The 18,577-nt window shown below is 31.7% G+C and overlaps 3 protein-coding genes across 3 annotated transcripts in view; all 3 read right to left on the reverse strand.

Annotated features, from left to right (window-relative positions):
- The window catches only part of LOC109448871 (uncharacterized), a 214,662-nt gene that overhangs the window by 16,106 nt on the left and 179,979 nt on the right, over positions 1-18,577 (reverse strand). The gene's annotated exons all lie outside the window — the stretch shown is intronic.
- Positions 2,685-12,802, reverse strand: DEFB114 (defensin beta 114). The gene is made up of 2 exons (XM_019734659.1): positions 12,745-12,802; positions 2,685-2,830 (listed from the first exon to the last, which is right to left on the reverse strand). Exons 1-2 carry the CDS (start codon positions 12,800-12,802, stop codon positions 2,685-2,687), a joined length of 204 nt encoding a protein of 67 aa, XP_019590218.1.
- DEFB113 (defensin beta 113) lies at positions 15,855-16,910 on the reverse strand. The gene is made up of 2 exons (XM_019734598.2): positions 16,853-16,910; positions 15,855-16,099 (listed from the first exon to the last, which is right to left on the reverse strand). Exons 1-2 carry the CDS (start codon positions 16,908-16,910, stop codon positions 15,855-15,857), a joined length of 303 nt encoding a protein of 100 aa, XP_019590157.2.

The following is an 18,577-nucleotide window of genomic DNA, read 5'->3' on the forward strand; positions in this document are numbered from 1 at the left end:
TGACATGCACATTCTTGCTAAATTTGTACTTCCCACAGTTTTCCCTACTCACTTAATGGCAACACTATTTTACAATTACCTGAACAAAAACCGTTAGGTCATCTCTGGCTTGCAAGAATGCAAGTCACGTCCTCACTTTCTGTCTCCAGCAATTCTTTTGGTTCTATCTTCAAAATGAATCAAGAATTTGATTATTTTTCATTCTACCTACCCTCACTACAATGGAGAGGAAGTCTCCTTGGAGTGTCAGAATGACAGAAATTAAGAGAAAACAGAAGATTTTAATGTGCTGCTATCTATGAACTGTATATTAAGACCACCATCAATAGTTGGGAGATTTATGGGTAAAGATTAAAATTCCCATTTGGAGGACTGAAATAACATAGATCATAGCTTTATTAGTATTTATTTAATGATAACATTATATTATCATTACTATTTATAGATTAGGAAGCTGACAGATAGTTTAGTAACTTGTCCAAGATTGCCTGAGTCAATAGTAAATTCTCTAGTATTAAAACTAGACATGCTTTCTTTCAGAAACCTGAGTTTTTCAGCTCAGCACTGAAATCAATTCAAAACCATAAAATTTCAAATAAAATGTTGTATGCTTAAGACAGGTAATATCTAGGGTAAATGTTTCATTATTTTCCAGCATTTATTGATTGATTTCTTCTATGGCTACAACCCTATTATAGGTTTGAGGAGAGAGAAAGGAAAAGGATATAATACTTCCTAAACCCTTATAATTTACTTGAAATCTAGCTGTGGAAGGGCCATAGCACAATGGAGTATAATACAGTGAGCTGCATATGATTCTGCCAATACCTGGGTTAGAGCTCTAGGACTGGGTGTTTTGTACATTGTTCTTTGTCCCTAATTAACGCACTACATTGGGATCTTAAGAAATGCAGATTGTGAACATGGAGCTGTCACTGACAGTAGGCCTGAGCAAACATTCAGTATCCCTTTTCTCATTTTCTTAGTCCTGGCAATTTTTTTCCCAGTCCTGGCAGGTTGTTGTTGTTTTTTTCTTAAAATGAGCCCTGTTTGGTCAGTTTCAGCAGTTGAGACTTCCTTAGCCCTGCTAATCATTGCCAATTATCACTTCACTTACCCACTATTAGATTGGAAAATCCCTTCCAGTACAGTTGCTGTCATCAAATTGGCATGCTATCTATCCTTCCCAATAAATGCTGTTGGCACTATGGAGATCTTCTATTCTCATATCCATCAAAAGGCCGCTTTTCTTCATCTAGTTTCACAGATACAGATTACACAAAGGCCTTTAAACTCTTTGTGTGTTTTTTCTCTGCGGTTTTTGCAATTATTTTCAACCTTTTAAACCGCAATTACTTTTGCACCAACCTTATATATAAGGTATATGGGGATATCTTGTCACCTAGTTTGTTGTAAACTTTTCCATGAGTTTTGGTTTTACTACTTAGTTGCTTTACTTTAAGCTACTACATTGCTGCCACCACCTCCAAAATCTCTTTCCTCAGAGTTTTAGTGTAAATCTTGAATTATTTTGCCTTATGTTATTGCATTAAACTTTTTCAATTTATTAATTATCCCTGGAACTCTCCATGCATTTCTTTCTTCTTTTCTCAGACCCTTAAATGTGTTCCTCATATCTGATTCTTGACCCTACAGAAGTACAGATTTTGGCTACTCTCCTTGTTTGTGCATTCTACATGAATTAAATATTGTTTTTGAGGTACACATCACTTATATCCCCCGTGGCAATATGATACCTGTCCTGGTCCAAGACATTTAAGTAGAAATTTCACTAGTTTCACCAGATTTCCAAGTAAAAAAAAAAAAAAAAAATGCAATGATCATGGACTAGTAGTTAGTTTTAAAGAACATGATAACTAACAAATATGTTAGGGAACCTGGTAAAATATTGATAAAGGATCGATTTATCCTTCTTTTTAGCTGGAAAATAAATTCTAGTCTCTGTGTTTTTTTCCCCAACTTTAACATTGCAGAGACTATTTGTTCTGTTTGGTGCTTATATTGAAGCTGAAATCAGGTGTTTTATACATTTTCCTGTCCCATCCATAACTAAGAAAATGCTGAGCTAATGTTTCATGAGTCTAAATTCTTTAGCCAAAGTTCACATTGCATTTAAACCCAGTTTAATAATATTAGTATTCGATAGTGTTCAATTAACATGCCTTTTTGAATGAGCAGAATCTTAAGAGAAGAAAGAAAAAGCCAATGAGTATCTCCATCTGCTGTAACTTATGCATTCATTTCATACTTAGTGTCCTGTCACTTAACATCAAAAACATGGTGATGACATTTAGACAATTGATAAGCCTATAGGTATTAATTTTCATGAATCAAATTTCTAATGAGGTCATGGTTAAGTTGGGAAATGTTCAATTGTGTAAGTTTAGGTGAACCACGACAGATCAAAAGTGGTCCTAAATTGAAGTAAACATGGTATCCATACGATAGGAAATTAGCATCATATATGTCTCCACCAAAACCTCTACCTTGGAGAACATAAGAAAGGTGCTACTTCATTCCACTGAATACATAACTAGCACCTACAAAATAAGATTCAACATTGACTTATGTGTTTATTTATTACATAAGTTATAAATTTCTATATTTCTCTGCACAGTGCACATATGACTTCTTTGGTCAGAAGTACATCTTCCTTTCCAAGATTAATCTTCTTCGTACGCCCTCTCAATGCAGCAAATCTTACTTGGTGAGAAACATATATTAATTTGCTTTTCTTCTCTTCGACACTGTCTCCTACAGCGACCAAAAGATTTTGAGCACTGATCAGGATCCAACAAGCTGCATGTGGCTACAGTAAAAGAAGAGTAACTGAAATTACTGATCTCTCATTTAAGAACATATTATTTCTTATTATCAAAACTACCATGTGTACATTGTCACCAATTTAGAAAATATAAAAAAATATATTAAAAATATTACATATTACCACATATATAAAATTTAAATTTGTTTTTAATTAATATATGATTAAATTTTATGTCATATATTACTCTTTTCAAGAAAATTGAACATTTTATAAAGCTACAAAATAGTCCCTTGAAATTACAAGTGACAATTTATTCACTCTTTCAGCTAGGTCATATTTAAAATTTGTGTTTATATATTTTAATGTTTACATGACACATATTTAGGCAGCTGTGAAAGAGATAGATTCTAGGGTGCTTAACTTATATACTGCCACCAACAATGTGTGTAAATTTTGCCCCCAAATAAAATGGTATCCATTCAATTTTAATTTTTATGGCTTTGGTTGTTTTGAACTGTTTTTCATTTTTTCTTTATTTAATTGTTTATATACTTTGCTTATTATGTTATTGGTATATGTTTTTATTGCTCATGAATTCATAATAGCTTTTATTTTTTAAATAAATGTTTGATTTTTTATAGCAGTTTTAACTGTACAACAAAATTGAAAGACAGGTACAGAGATTTCCCATATATCTCCTGCTTCCATACATTCCACCTTACCAACATCATTCACCAGACAGGTACTTATATATATATATTTTTTATTTTACCAAGGATGAACCTACATTGACACATCACAATTATTCAAAGTCCATGGTTCACTCTTGATGTTGTACATTCTACAGGTTTGCAACTATATAATGACATGTATATCGTAGAGTATTTTTACTGCCCTAAAAATCTTCTGGGTTCTACCTATTCATTTTTCTCCCAAACTATCAGGCAACCATTAACTTTTTTATTATCTTCATAGTTTGCCTCTCAAAGAATGTCATATAGTTGGAATTGTACAATACTTTTCAGATTAGTATTTTTTCAATTTCTTAATATGCATTTACGGTTTCCACATGTCTTTTCATGGCTTCATTGCTTATATCTTTTTAGCACTGAATAATATTGCATTGTCTATATGTACCACAGTTCATTTATCCATTCACATACTAAAGGGTATCTTGGATACTTCCAAGTTTTGAAAATTATGAGTAAAAGTTCTATAAATATCCATGTGTGTTTTTTGTGTGGACATAAACTTTCAGCTCCTTTGGGTAAATAACAAGGAACACAATTGCTGGATCATGTGATAACAGTATGCTTAGTTTCGTAAGAAACTGCCAAACTGTGTTTCGTATTGACTGTACCATTTTACAATTCCACCAGCAATGTATGTGAGTTCCTGTTGCTCCATATCCTCACCAGAGTTTGGTGTTATCAGTATTCTGGACTTTGGCCATTCTAATAAATATGAAGTGGTATCTTACTGTTGTTTTAATTTGTATTTTTCTGATGACATGTAATGTGGAGCATCCTTTCATGTGCTTACTTGCTGTCCGTGTATCTTGTTTGTGACGTGTCTGTTAAGATCTTTGGATCTTAAATAAAGATAAGAAAATAAAACTGGGTTTTTTATTTTCTTATTGCTGAGTTTTAAGAGTTCTTTGTATATTATAACATATTTTAGTATGTTTATTGACTTACTAGATACCCAATTTTTAGAAAGTAATCAATCTTTGACCATTTTTCTGCTGGTTTGTCTATCTTTTTAAAAATATTGATTTGTATAAGTTCTTTATATATTCTATATTATGTGTCCTTTCTATGTTAAATATATTCAAATATTTTTGTCAATATATTTTAGAACTTTCCATTTTACTCAATGATGTTTCTGATTTAAAAACATTTCTCATTTTAATGTAGCCAATACTGTTGTTTTTTACTGATTAAGAAATATTACTCTATGTCTGCCTAAGTTATTAATACATTATTCTATATTAACTTGTGTGATTTATTATTTTGCCTTTCATACTTACATCTATAGTCCACTTGGAATTGAGTTTGGCTATGGTAAGAGAGAGAGATCAAATTTTATTTTTTCCTCAAATATGCAATGAAAGCAGTCCTACTTACTGAAAAGTTTATTTTCCCCACTGTTCGCAATACCATCATTATTATTATTCAAGTGTCTATATGTGTGTGGGTGTTTTTCCGGATTCTCTGTTTTGCTCCACTGATATATTTTTCTCTCCAATACAACACTTTCTTGTTGATCAGTTCTTCCCACCTTAGTTTTCTCTTGACAATAATATCTTGATTATTATTTAAGGCTTTAGATTCCCATACAAATTTCAAAATCACTGTCAGTTTTCACAAAACAAAACAAATGGAAAAATTTCTTTTGGAATGTGATGTGGATTCCATTAAGATTACATTAACTACAAATTAAGTTGAAAAATAGTGATAGATTTACAACAATGAATCTTCTAATCCATTAATATAGCATATTCTTCCTTGAATTTAGATCTTCCTTTATTTCTCAATATTTTTTTTAGCTTTCTGTGTAAGGTCCTATCAATATTTATTTAGAATTTTTCTTTTGCAGTTGACAATTTTAATACCCTTCTCAATGGTGTTGAACGTATAACACAATTTTCTTACAGTAACTAATATATAAAAGTCTAATTGATTTTTTGAATCCAACAATCTTGCTAAACTCACTCATTAATTATTTTAATATATCTGAGGATTGCTTTGCTTTTTCTACATATACCATCATGGAAATGGAATAACAGTCTTTGTGTTCTATTCAAATCTTTATAAAACTTGTAACATTATTTTCTTAATGCATTGGCTGGGACTCTTTTGCAACATTCACTGAAATTCACAGTACAAGGCACTCATTTTATTTCTGATCTCAAAGGATCAATTTTCATTATGTTGCCATTTAATAGGATGTTTATTGTGGGATTTTTTTTTCTTTTTGTAGATAAGCTTCTTTATATACATGAACTTATTATTTGCTGAGACTTTCTAAAGAAATAATAAATTTACTTGATAATTATCTATTGACTTGATCATATAAATTTTCTCCTCTAATTTGTTCATGTGCTAACATTGATTGTATACTAACCTTACAAATATTTATGGATTTTGATTTGATTTTTTTTTTTAAATTTTTGCATGAGAAAGGTTGGTCTTTTTGTTTTTTTGAAATACTCATATCAGTTTTACCACCAGGTAATGTTTATCTTCCAAAATGAGTTAGAAGCATCTCTTTTTTTAATATTCTCTTACTGTTCATGTTAGAGATTTCAATTTAGCAAAGTGTTATCAAAAGTCATTGTGAAAACAACAGAAGAACAAGACAAACAAATGAAGAAACAAAAACTCATAGATACAGACAATAGTTTTGTGGTTACCAGGGGATGGGAGTGGGGGGTTGGGTGGGAGATGAGGGTAAAAGGGATCAAATATATGGTGATGGAAGGAGAACTGACTATGGGTGGTGAACACACAATGTAATATATAGATGATGTATTACAGAATTGTCCACCTGAAACCTCGGTAAATTTACTGACAACTGTCACCCCAATAAACTTAAATTAAAAAAAAAAAATGTCATTGCCTTTTTGTGTGTAACTGTGAGTTTCCATGTGAGAAGATAATTATCTTTCTGAAACAATGCTTTTAAGAATTTCCCTTAATACAGCAGTGCTGATGTTGAATTCTCTGTTTTGGTTTGACTGAAAATATCTTTATGTTACCTTCATTCCTGGAGAGTAGTTTTATTTAATACAGAATTATAGAGGGTTGCTATTTTCTTTCAGGACTCTGAAGACACAGTTGCATTGTCTTCTGACTGCCTCTTTGCTGTCTTTGAGAAGTCAGCTCCCAATATAGTATTTGATGTTTTGAGAGTGATCTGTTGTTTCTTCAACTTTTGCTTTGTTTTATTATTATTTTTAAGCAACTTACTGTTTTTCCTTCTTTTCTTCCTTTCCTCCTTCCTTCTTTCATTCTTCCCTCCCTCCCTGATTTCTTATTTTCCAATCTTTAACTCTTCCCTATTTCATTCCTGATAATCCATTTATCTTTCATCTTTATTAAATAGCTTGCCAATTATGCATAAACTAATGCTTAATACACTCAGTATATACTTAATTTTGCTTTATTTTCCAGTTCTGGGATTTTATTTATTTATTTATTTATTTATTTTTGTTATAGTTATCACTTTTATGCCAGGTTTTAAGTCTTGTTTTTGTTTACTAAAACACATTAAAAATAGTTATTTTAAGGTTTGTGTGTGATAACTTCATTATCTGGATCCCTTGTTAATCTGTTATTTAATGTGTTGTTTTCTTAATTTTTGATAGGATAGTATTGTTTCTATTTATTCCTGATTTTTTTCATCACATACATTATTAATGAAAAATTGAGGAAATAACTTGAGGCCTAGAATGATATTATCTTTCTCTAGAAATAATTTATTATTGTTATTTGCTAGTGGCTACAAGCACTATCCAACATTCTTGGATGACCTTAAACCACTTATAGAATTTGAAATAATTTGAAAATAGGCATCAGTCTCTGGAGGGGAGTGGAGGGTGCGAGACTAATGTAATATTAACTTAGACCTAGTTTGTAGATTTTGGGAATCCTCATCCAAAACATGCCAGTTTTTCTATAGTTCTCCTTCCTTCTCAGGCTCTGAATTACAAGTTTTGTCCCCTGAATTACAAGTTTTTTTTGTAGTAGCATAAGGCTATTAGATTAATGTTATTGAACTTCTCACCTGCCTCTCCAAGAATAGGCAGATGCTTGTAGGTAGAATTGCCTCAAAGGTCGATCTCAACCAGATCTTTTCTCTGTAACTTTTAATTAACCTGTTAACTCTGCAATACCTTTAAGTGTTTTTCTTTTTTTTTTAAAGTCTATCTATTCTATTATTCTCAGTAGGGATTATATGAAAAAAAAACACTATTATCATTTCATAGTGTGGTTTAACATGAGGTTACTCTGTGAAACAGACTACCCTAATTTTATAGTGTGTTTTAACATCTGGAGGAGCAAACAATTAATTTTCCCCCCAAAATCTTTTATGGTATAGATTGATAGTTTTTTCTAACTGCAGACTGAAGATGGGTTCATAGTTACGGACTTTGAGTTTGAGTTTTAATTCTGTCATTTGCAGGCTATGTAACTTTGGGCAAGCTGCTTAATTTCTATGAGCCTTAGATGCCTCATTTGTATAATGGAGGCAATAGTATCTACAAAGAGTCATTGTGAAACATAATGAGTTATTATGTAAAAATGTTTACAATAGTGTTTGGAATGCAATAGTTTTTCACAGATCAAGAACTGTTATTAATTAATAGTGAACAAAGGACTATAATTAAAATTAAACCATTATTGAGTACAACTATTATACCAGGCAATGGGCTTTATTCTGGAGATAAAATAAAACATTGAGGCAAAGAGGTAAATATACAAACATGAATAAAAAGATAGATTAATAAGTACTGTGAGATATATTGGGTCCAATGTGTGAATAGATGAGTGCTTACTTATCGTCATGATGTGGTATCATGGAAGAGTGATATGAACATGTAAACCTTAAAAAATAAGTAAGAAGAGGGTAAGGGGGGTGGGGGGTGGGAGATGAGGGTAAGGGGGTCAAATATATGGTGATGGAAGGAGAACTGACTCTGGGTGGTGAACACACAATGGGATTTATAGATGATGTAATACAGAATTGTACACCTGAAATCTATGTAATTTTACTAACAATTGTCACCCCAATAAATTTAAAAAATAAATTAAAAAAATAAAAGAAAAAAAAATAAGTAAGAGTTATTCAAATGAACAGGGAGAATGTAAAAGGAACCTGAACCAGGCAGAAAAAGTAGTATGATTTTCATCTAAGAGTTGAAAGAGAGTATGTTATGTTTGGGTCTAAAAACAAATAATGAAAATAGTTTTCATTCATTGAAAACCTATGTGTCAGGTATTGTTTAAATACTTTGCATACATTATCTCATTTAACTGTCATAAAACTTTGAGGTAGATGTATTCTGATAAAAACCTAAAGCTTTAAGTGACCAAATAATTTGCCCAAGTTTGCAAAACTAATACATGCTTAACCCAGGATTCAGTCTTAAATTGTTCCAAGTTCAGAATCCACACTTTAAATATTTAATCCATGGCCCCTACATTGAAAAAGTTGGACATTGACACATGCCAAGCACCCAGTAGATATCTGGATATTGCCTCAAATTAGATACTGCTTAAGGTAGACCTGGCTGTGTCTGGGAGCCGTAATTATTTTATGTCTACAGAGGAATGTGAAGGTGTGAAAAATGTAAGTTGAGTGTTTTGTGAATGACAATTTATATGATGGGATTCTATTAAAATAAATATGCTTACATGTATGAAAAACATCAGTGATAAATACTTGATAATATGCTCTCTATATGAGCTTAATAAATGGTTTTCTGGGCTGCAAACTGAATGTAGAAAAAGTTTACTGCAGGCAAGTTTTAATAAAATAATTCTAGCCCTTCTATTTGGGATTATTGGTCAGATTCCTTGACTTTGAATACAAACTAACTTAAATGTGGATGATGTCTGAGAATTTAATATCACTTTCTGTTTTCCATCTCTTATCCATCTCTTATTCAGATCTCAGAATTAAATCTTTGTTTCAGAGTCCAGAGTGCTAACCATTACACTGTCAATTTGGCAAGGGTTATATTGATCTCTACTACTGAAGAGACTTCATATCAATTAACAGTACTAACACATAAAGGTCATAACTGGTTCTAAAATTTTAATACTTGTTTCTTAGCTTATTCAAGGAGATTTAAAGGGTTTACAAATTGAGAAAGGTATAATTCTTTAAGTCAGGTGGATTAAAATATAGAAAGAACTTAAATTGTAAATTACCTTAACTAATACAAATTAATGAATACAAACTAACCATTGCCACAAGAGTAATGTGGTGTTTATTTGTCATAGAGCATCTTTCTGGATTTGCTGGAAAGTTATTCAGCAAATCAAAAAATCCTGGCCAATTTGAAGAAGGTATCTATTTTTATGAGAGGTGCTTTTCTCCCAAATTTTACCATATTTCTCAAGTAACCAAATTATCTTGGTGACTGATCCACCTTAATTTTAAATTTACTAAAACCTAGAGCATCAGGACCGATACTGTCTTCTTGCCAGCATTTCAACACAGGTGAATGTTTCTCCTTCATTGTTTTAGACTCAGCCTCCAATTCACCGTGCAATATATCATAAAGCTGCTGAAGCCACCATGTTTCTGCCATTTGGTATCTATGTCCCATTCTGAGACATTTTAAGAACTGGACACCACTACATCTTACACCTGGACACCACCTTATATTCCTTCACCTCTCCTACTCCCTCTTCTCTCCTCTCCTTTTTTTTCTAGTCCTATTCCTGTTCTTCCATGTTTTGAAACATTGCAACATGATATTCAGTGTGATAAGCACTTTATTTACATTATCTATTTTAATTTTGCACAAGCTTATGAAATTAATGATATTACCATCCATGGTACATGTAAGAGAACTATTTATAGGGCTTTCTCTACAACTACAAAGCAGCCCCGGATCCTTAATATAAACCCTGTTCTATTTGATGGCAAGCTCACTTTACAAGCCACTATAGTACACTGTTTTTACTATCACTACGAGATTATTTTATTTTTGTATTTCCCTAAAATATAGCCCATTCCTTTATGTTTTCACCATCATCAGCATTGATCTCTATCAATTTTCTACTGCTGGTCTCTTCAGCATGCTATCATTCTGTATGGACCAAACACTCATGTCACATCATCATTAAGTATCCATGTAGATTCAATACCTTTCATTGCTTCTTTTGTGACTTTAAGATTTTACCAATAGCCAAATCACACCATTGTGCAACAGATATGTGTTACTCTATGAACTACTTTGGAAGCACCCATTCTAACACCTTGTATTACCCTTTCTGGTTATTTTATTTTACTTTTTGTCCATCAAAGTCCAAATATAGACCATTCTGTCTATTGCAGTAGGTATTATAACTTAGCACCTGTTTGAATGACAAAAGGTAAGGAAAGATTGTGGTCATATTCATAGTGTCCACAAAGCTTTATTTAAAAGTTTTCTGCAATGCTCAGAAAATGTAGAGTTTGGTGGTACAGACCCTACACATCTGAAGTGCAACCATCTTCCCATGTGACCGTTCTGCTTTTGACCAGATTCTCTATTAAGCCTTTTCTTTAACCTCAGTGATTTCTATAGGAAGCATCATGAAATATAAAGAACAAATATGCTGGGATATGAAAAGCCTGGATTTGTATTCAACATATCATACATAGTCATATAGGTGTGAACTTGAAAAACTATCTCCTTTGATGTCACTTTTCTCTTCTATAAAAAGAAGCAATAATGTTATCTAGACATTCATATGAAATATCTACATGAAAAGTATGAAAAAGGGTTTGTAACATACTGGACATTCATATTTACTTCTTGTCTTTTCTTTCTTTCTCTCACTTTCTAACATCTAAATACAAATGACTTAACCCCAATTTCAAAGTTCTTTTTAAATTTTTTATCAGAGAATTCAGAACATTTTCCCAAACCTCCACCATTGCCATAACTTCACTATTCTTACTTTTAAAACATACTTATATAGACCTTCTAAATCAACAAAGTTCACTGACTTATCTGAGTTTAGCTAGCTTGTAAGTATGCTTACAGATTATTGCCTTTTATTTCTCTGTTTTCTCAGTGTTTAGCATTTTGCTCAGTAGATCACTAAGCACTCAATATTAGAGGATTATTGATTGACACACCAGAAACATGTGCCCCATCACACCTTCCCTGATCATATTTAAGGTCCTCGCTTATTCAGGCCTTTTTCATTATTACCAATAACTATGACAACAGCTATGACCATAATAATAATAGTACTTAAATTGATAGACTAATTTTCAGTTTGTAGGTCTACTTTCCAATATATTGTTTCACTAAATCATAATGACAGTTTGAGGTGCATATAATTAACAAGCACAAAATTTTATATTAGAGTTTTTATTCTTTTAATTGTGGTTGTTATTGATTCTGCTTGTATTCTCTTTGTTGTTGTTTTTCTTTGTTACGGAAATTAATTTGTGATTTCACAAATTCTCTGAGTGGCAAAGTTCATAAGCTATTGCAGGGGGCTAGAAATAAAATCTAGGTCTTCTATGTTTGAATTCAGTTCTGTTTCTAATACATGTTGCATCTCTTGAATTTTCAACTCTAGGGCCAAATTAGAACACTTTTGTGTATAAATTTACATGTTATTGTTAGAGACTCTGGATTTCCTCAGAGGCTATGCCTATCAAGAATATCATATTATCACAACCAAGGGATTGATTGCCGTATATTTCTTTATAATTTATTTTGATTGATTTATAAAGCTATTGCTATATTCGTATACTAATGCATTAACTAATTCAACAAGAATTTTTGAGGTATTATGTCGTTACTTGTCCCTGTATTCCTAAATCATCTTATAGATTTTCTTATTGATATCTTGAGAGATATATACTGTTGTCCATTCATCTTCCCTGTGGCAAAATTTATTGTGAAGCCTTCATTTCTGAATCTTATAAATATATTTAATAAATTATGATTTTTAAAATAATTTACATATCTAAAAAATCAAGGCCCAAAAAAGACAAAGGATCAACTCATCTTATCTGCATATTAATTTTTATAATGAGGTAAGTAAAATACATTAGTATAACACTATTCCAAATGAGGAAAGATTCAACATAATCAAGAGACATTTTTAATTGAAAAGATTTTGTTAAGAACTTGCATTTTCCAATTCATAATCGAGTATTTCTATTTTTAACTAGAACCTATATGCTGCATACAAACACCCAAAAACATCTTTTACCTGGTAGAATGAAATTCACATAACACAGAAAATGGAGGAGATAATAAAAGATCTTCATTCTGTAGAAAGAAGCTGCTGAAAGATTTGGTAACAAAATCTCGAGACTAGAACACGTTCCAAAAAGCCAAGAGACATTTACTATTTATAGTTTTCTAATGAAAGAAAGACTGTTTATCCGGAAATTGTTTTATTTTTGTGTACTTAACTCTGCTCCATTGACTAGGGCTGTGGGCAGAATTACCCAAATTGAAAACACTTAATTGAGCTTTATATAGAAGATAGCTGTAACATGGTATCCTCCTGTCAATGGTAATCAATTAAACATCAACGCACAATATATATTAAAACAATGCAGAAAGAAAACATCAACACAAAGGGGCATGTATGGGGGTAGTTCACAAGAAATATTAATTTACCATTTTAGATGTAAAACAACTGATCATTAGCATGTCAGTTAAACTCCTGGTTGCTTTTCAGAATATATTCTAGTAACTAATCTGGTGTGTAAATTAATCAATATGTCCATATATCCCAAATATTCACTTATATAGCCAGTAATTCTATTAGTTTCCCCAAATTATTCATTTACCAAAGTACAGATATTAAGCTTCACTTTTGTCACTAAATTTTATCACCTTTTTTCAGATACAATTTGAGTATTTATGGAGTTTTGCTTTGTCCTAGAAAAGTCCAAATTAGTCTTCATTTACTTTAAATTTTCACCACAGTAATGTATGCACACAATAAATATTGAAAAAGAAAAACTTGTAAGAATTGAAATAATTTCTCTCTATTTCCCTAGTGTCAAGTTTTCTGGTTACTATTAACATTAGAATCTATTTGTTTACTTTATATTTTGTTTTTGCTTGATAACCAGAGTATATATTTTGGTTTCCAATATAAGAAATGTAGATTTAGATCACTTACACTCTCTTCTGTGGTTTCCTTAAACATTTGAAAGTTATATCAATTTTTGAAAATCTCTGTAAGTTGTCTTCTTCTAGCTTTTGAATACATCTATCTTTTTTCCCAACCACTGTCTTGATATTTCATATAAATGCAATAATAAAATATGTGACTATTTGTGACTGGCTACTTTCACTTACTATAATATTTTATAATTGGGTTTTGTGGTTTTTATTATTAAGTAGTAGATATTCATTATGTATTCACAGCTACTATGGTTGGGAGGCTGTTGATTTTCAAGGCTACTGGAGAGCTTGGTGGCGGGGAGGGGCATTGGACAGTAATAATGCAAAGCTAGCTGTTTCTGCTGAAATTCAGCATTTTCTTCTGGAATAAATGCTCCTTGGATTTTTGCAAGAATGTGGTTAATTTACAGAGCTCTTAAAAAGTTAATTTTAGTAATTTCTTCCCAGTTTTTTATTGCTTTATGAAGCAGCAGATATTTGGAGTTTTTTACTTCACCATTTCAGAAGTCCTGCCTATGATTCATTATGTATTATTTCTTTTTTTTCTCTTAACTTTTGTAGTTTGGAAATTATACACACTTCTGGTTAACATTCTTGTGCAACAAATTATCCAGAAACTTGACCACTTAAAGCAAAATCCATTTTACTATGCTCATCGATTCTGTGGGTCAAAATGAACACAAAGCAGAGTGGGAATGGGTTGTCTCTTTTCTTCGTCTGGGACCTCATCTGGAAAGACACGAAGATTGGGAATGAACTCTCATTGGGTAGCTGCTGCTTCTTACCCTCCTTTGGAGAGTCTAATTGTGCTTAACATACTTTAAATGTTATTTCTTGGGATTTTAGACGTTTTATCCCCTCTCAATCTGTAGTCTTCCATTGGGTGATTTTATCTCATCGCTTCAGTGAATGGCTCCTCAAATCTATATTTGAAACACATTTTTCTTTGCTGTGTTTCACTCAGGTGTACAGCAGAGAAATCTAAACTCAACATATCCTAAACGTTCCTTTCAAATCTGTACCTCTTATTGTATTTCCTAATGAATGCTTGTGTTGTTTAGCAATTTTTTTCAAGTAAGGAAACTAAACTTGGAATTATCCTTCCCTCTTATACCCCTAATTCACCAAACTTCTTTAATTTCCTCTAAATCAGAACTCTGACCTAAGTTTTTATATTGTCCAGATCTGTGCTTTAGCTATAGGTTAAAATAATAATAATAATAATAATAATAATAAAAAATAAAAAACACTCAGTGGACAGTTTAAATTCTGAATATTAAGCATTTACTATTTACTGATGGAAAGCTTTATAATGCATAAGAAAGTTTATGTTAACATTAATTCAGTATTATGATAAAATTAACATGGAAAACTGGAAATACAATGAGTTCGTTGAAAGCAGGGACAAGTACAAAAACATTAAGTATTAAATTATGAGATGAAAGAGTTAAGTAAAATTCTTAAAGACCAAGAGAGAAGACTCTTGGATTGGCTACCTATGCTCAGAATTGATTATGGTAATTATTAATACCTCTAGATGGTAGAATTAGAAATGACTTTTTTTTTGGACATTTCTATATTCTTCCAAATTTTCTTATTATTTTATCATTAGGAAAAAAAACAACTTTTAAAATGTTTTTAACTTGCTTTTTATTTCATCACATTTTACTCCCTGTTAAGTTTTGTTTGATTGATCTTTCTCACATTATCAATACTGTCTTATTATGTGATTAAGATGTATATAAATTTGTGTCCAAGATCCAAGCACATTTTTGCTGAAACTATAGAAAGATATCATAAACCATGATTGACAGTTGATACCTACAAGGTCATATGAAAATAACTAGGCTACAGCATAAGGCAAATAAATAGGCCAGAAGTAGAGGGAATTACTAAGGATGGAGGGTATTTGTCATGTGGATAGAAAAGAACTATTACATTGTTTTGTGCACCTGAAACTAATAAAAAAAAATTATATAAAGCAAACTCAATAAAAAAAGAAGAGAACTTCTGCCAATTTAATAAAGGCTATTTATTACTCTCCTTTATTTCTCCTGTACTAACTCAACATTGAACTCACTAGTTGCCATGATATAGTTGTGTAATTCAGAAGGCTAGAGGACACTCATATGAAAATAGATTTATAGAAAGTAGAAAGTTCTTTTTTTATTAGCAATATTAGTTCAATGTAGTGTTGTATAGTGTAGTAGAATTATAATTTACATCTCTATAAGCTTCAGTCGTGCTGTATTTAGTGATTGGCTTTAGGTATTCCCGCATAACACAGCAGGGCTCAACATTGCAGTAATTGTATACATATTCCCACGCATTACATGAAGTCTTGCAAGCACCACGAACAAGATAACATTCTGCTATCCTCTGTGCAATTTCTCTTGTTTTTTCTCCTGTTCTTCTCTGTAAAACTAGGAAAAAGTGGCTATGATTATAAATCCATATTTAATCCCCTTGACTGGTAAATGGATAGATGATGTAGACAGATAATAAATAGATGAGTAAATAAAGTTTTTTAAAGTATAGATTTAAATCATTTTGTTTCTGAAATCACGCCTTAGAACTGCATTAAAAAAATGGGATTTATCTCCTATAAATTGGTATACTATAAATACTTATTTATCCAACATTTCGTCTCTAGCATTTTTTTGGTAAATACAATATCCTTAAATATCTAATCTGTGAATGTCTCCTCAAGAGTAAAGAGAAAAGGATGTGAAAAAAATAGTCTATATATTTTGTGTTCTAAATAGCCATCTACCTTCAACACCTGTTTCACCCACCACAAATTACTGAGATAGTTATAGAAAGATTAATTTTGAGAACAGCTAAAATTTCAGTTCATTATATTGCATTTAAAAAGAGAAGGCACTAGGAAGAATGTAAGTATTCATAGTTTCATGAAACAAAACAACAAACAGATTTAATTTTACATCTTGGGAATCCCCCCCCCAACATTATCTTCTCAACTATCAGTTCCACTCATTTCTTCTTCCATGCCAAGTAGAGTGAATTGTATCATGTGTTCATATGGCATCTCCTAACAACAATTTACTTGTTTTATTTTTCCAGAATAGAGCATTTATTGAAAAACAAAAAACAAAAACAAACAAAAAAAACACACATTTTGCCCCTCCTTCTTTTTCGATGTTAACAAGCATTACCTGATGGACCACAAGACACAGTGAAGACAAAGGTCAGGAAAATATAAAGCATCTTCATGCTGATACAGTTGCTTGAGTGAAGTTATTTGAGGCAGAGCTCAAAATATCTGGGTTGTGCTATTCTTGGATAAAAGAAAAATGAATTCTTTTTATAGCTTTCTTGGGGTTATTACTAATCTGATTAATGACGCCTTTCAAGATAGAGAACATATTCATGTAAGTATTGTGAAATAGCAGCAAGCAGATTAGAGGATTTGGTTCTGTTATGACCTCAATGAGCCAAATGTGAACTCATTTTCAGTTATACAAGCAAATAATGGGGTTAAAGTCTTCTTCTTTAACTGAAAGCACATAATCAGCATCCTCACCGTTTTTGGCCAGATAACTTTTTCGAGCATTCATTATGTGCCATGCAGTGTTCTAAGCACTTTATATAGATTAACTAGTTTAGTCCACATGGAAATTTCTATGACATAGAAACTGCTTATTTTTCAGTTGAGGAAACTTTGGCACAGACGGATTGTATGTTTGCTTCAAATCTTACATGTAGTGATTGGTAGAGTTGAGATAAACTTGAATGTAATGTGATGCTACACCCCATGTTCTCAACCTCCACTTTCTTCACTCTTTTAACTGAGTAATGGGTGTTTATAGTACAAAGTTATTTTTTGTACATATACATGGCCCGAGCCAGACACTGTTTCTGGAACTCAATTTTTTACAAACAGAAAATATTTCTAGAACACAGTTCTAGTGCTGTTATACTGGAAATGTTCATAGTTATGGTCTAAGAATAATCAATATAATTCTTTACATATCATGTAATGACTCAGTAGTAGGATTACATCATTCATAAGGGAAGAGAGCATGTTAAAAGTTGAGAGAGCACTGGATTTAGAAAACTGATCTGGAGATCTGACTCCTCTGCTTAATAGTTTTATATTTGGAATAAATATTCACTAACTGAGCCTCATGATTTTCTCCTTAAAGGCTGGGTGGGTAGGACCAGTCATACTCAGAGGTTTATGGTAAAGACTAAATAACATGTGAAAAATAATTGATAAGTAATTAACGCAGAAACATAGACAATTTGGCTATGTGTGAAAATCTGAAAAGATGTATCCTTACAACTTAATGATTTATGTTCTAACTCCCTCTGTGATTAAGGGAAAAAATTTATAAAGGTAATCTGTAATCTGAGTTTTAAAAGCAGTAATTTTGTCTTCCTGTTACTTCTCTTCATTCCTCATTAAAAGTTGCTGATATATTTATAGCCAAACCATTGGAAAATCTATTTTCTCAATATCATCTTTCTAAAAACACCAAAAAAAAACCCTCACAAAAAGAAAACCTTTAAACAGCTGGAAAGTTAATAAGACCTATTGTATGTAAACATAGCAAAATAGCAAGTATGAAACATACAACAGAAAATTAAAGGGCATTATCATAATGGGCATGAATTAGAAGATGGCTTAGGACAAAAGGGCTCATTTTTGTTTCACAGAAGCTGTGTCCATTTCATAACATAAGACACTCCTATCAAGTTTGGGCTCCTATCAGCTAAACTCAGAAAATGCACGGTCTTTTCCTTCTTTGCTTAAATGTGAAGTTGGGACTAGTGACATCTGAATCACACAGAACAAACATAAGTGACTACATCTCAATTTTCCCAGGGAAGGAACATAAGTAGAACCAAAATGGATACAGAGAAGAGAAGTTAATTTA

Source organism: Rhinolophus sinicus, linkage group LG05 (genome assembly GCF_036562045.2).
Source record: "Rhinolophus sinicus isolate RSC01 linkage group LG05, ASM3656204v1, whole genome shotgun sequence".
Taxonomy (NCBI): domain Eukaryota; kingdom Metazoa; phylum Chordata; class Mammalia; order Chiroptera; family Rhinolophidae; genus Rhinolophus; species Rhinolophus sinicus.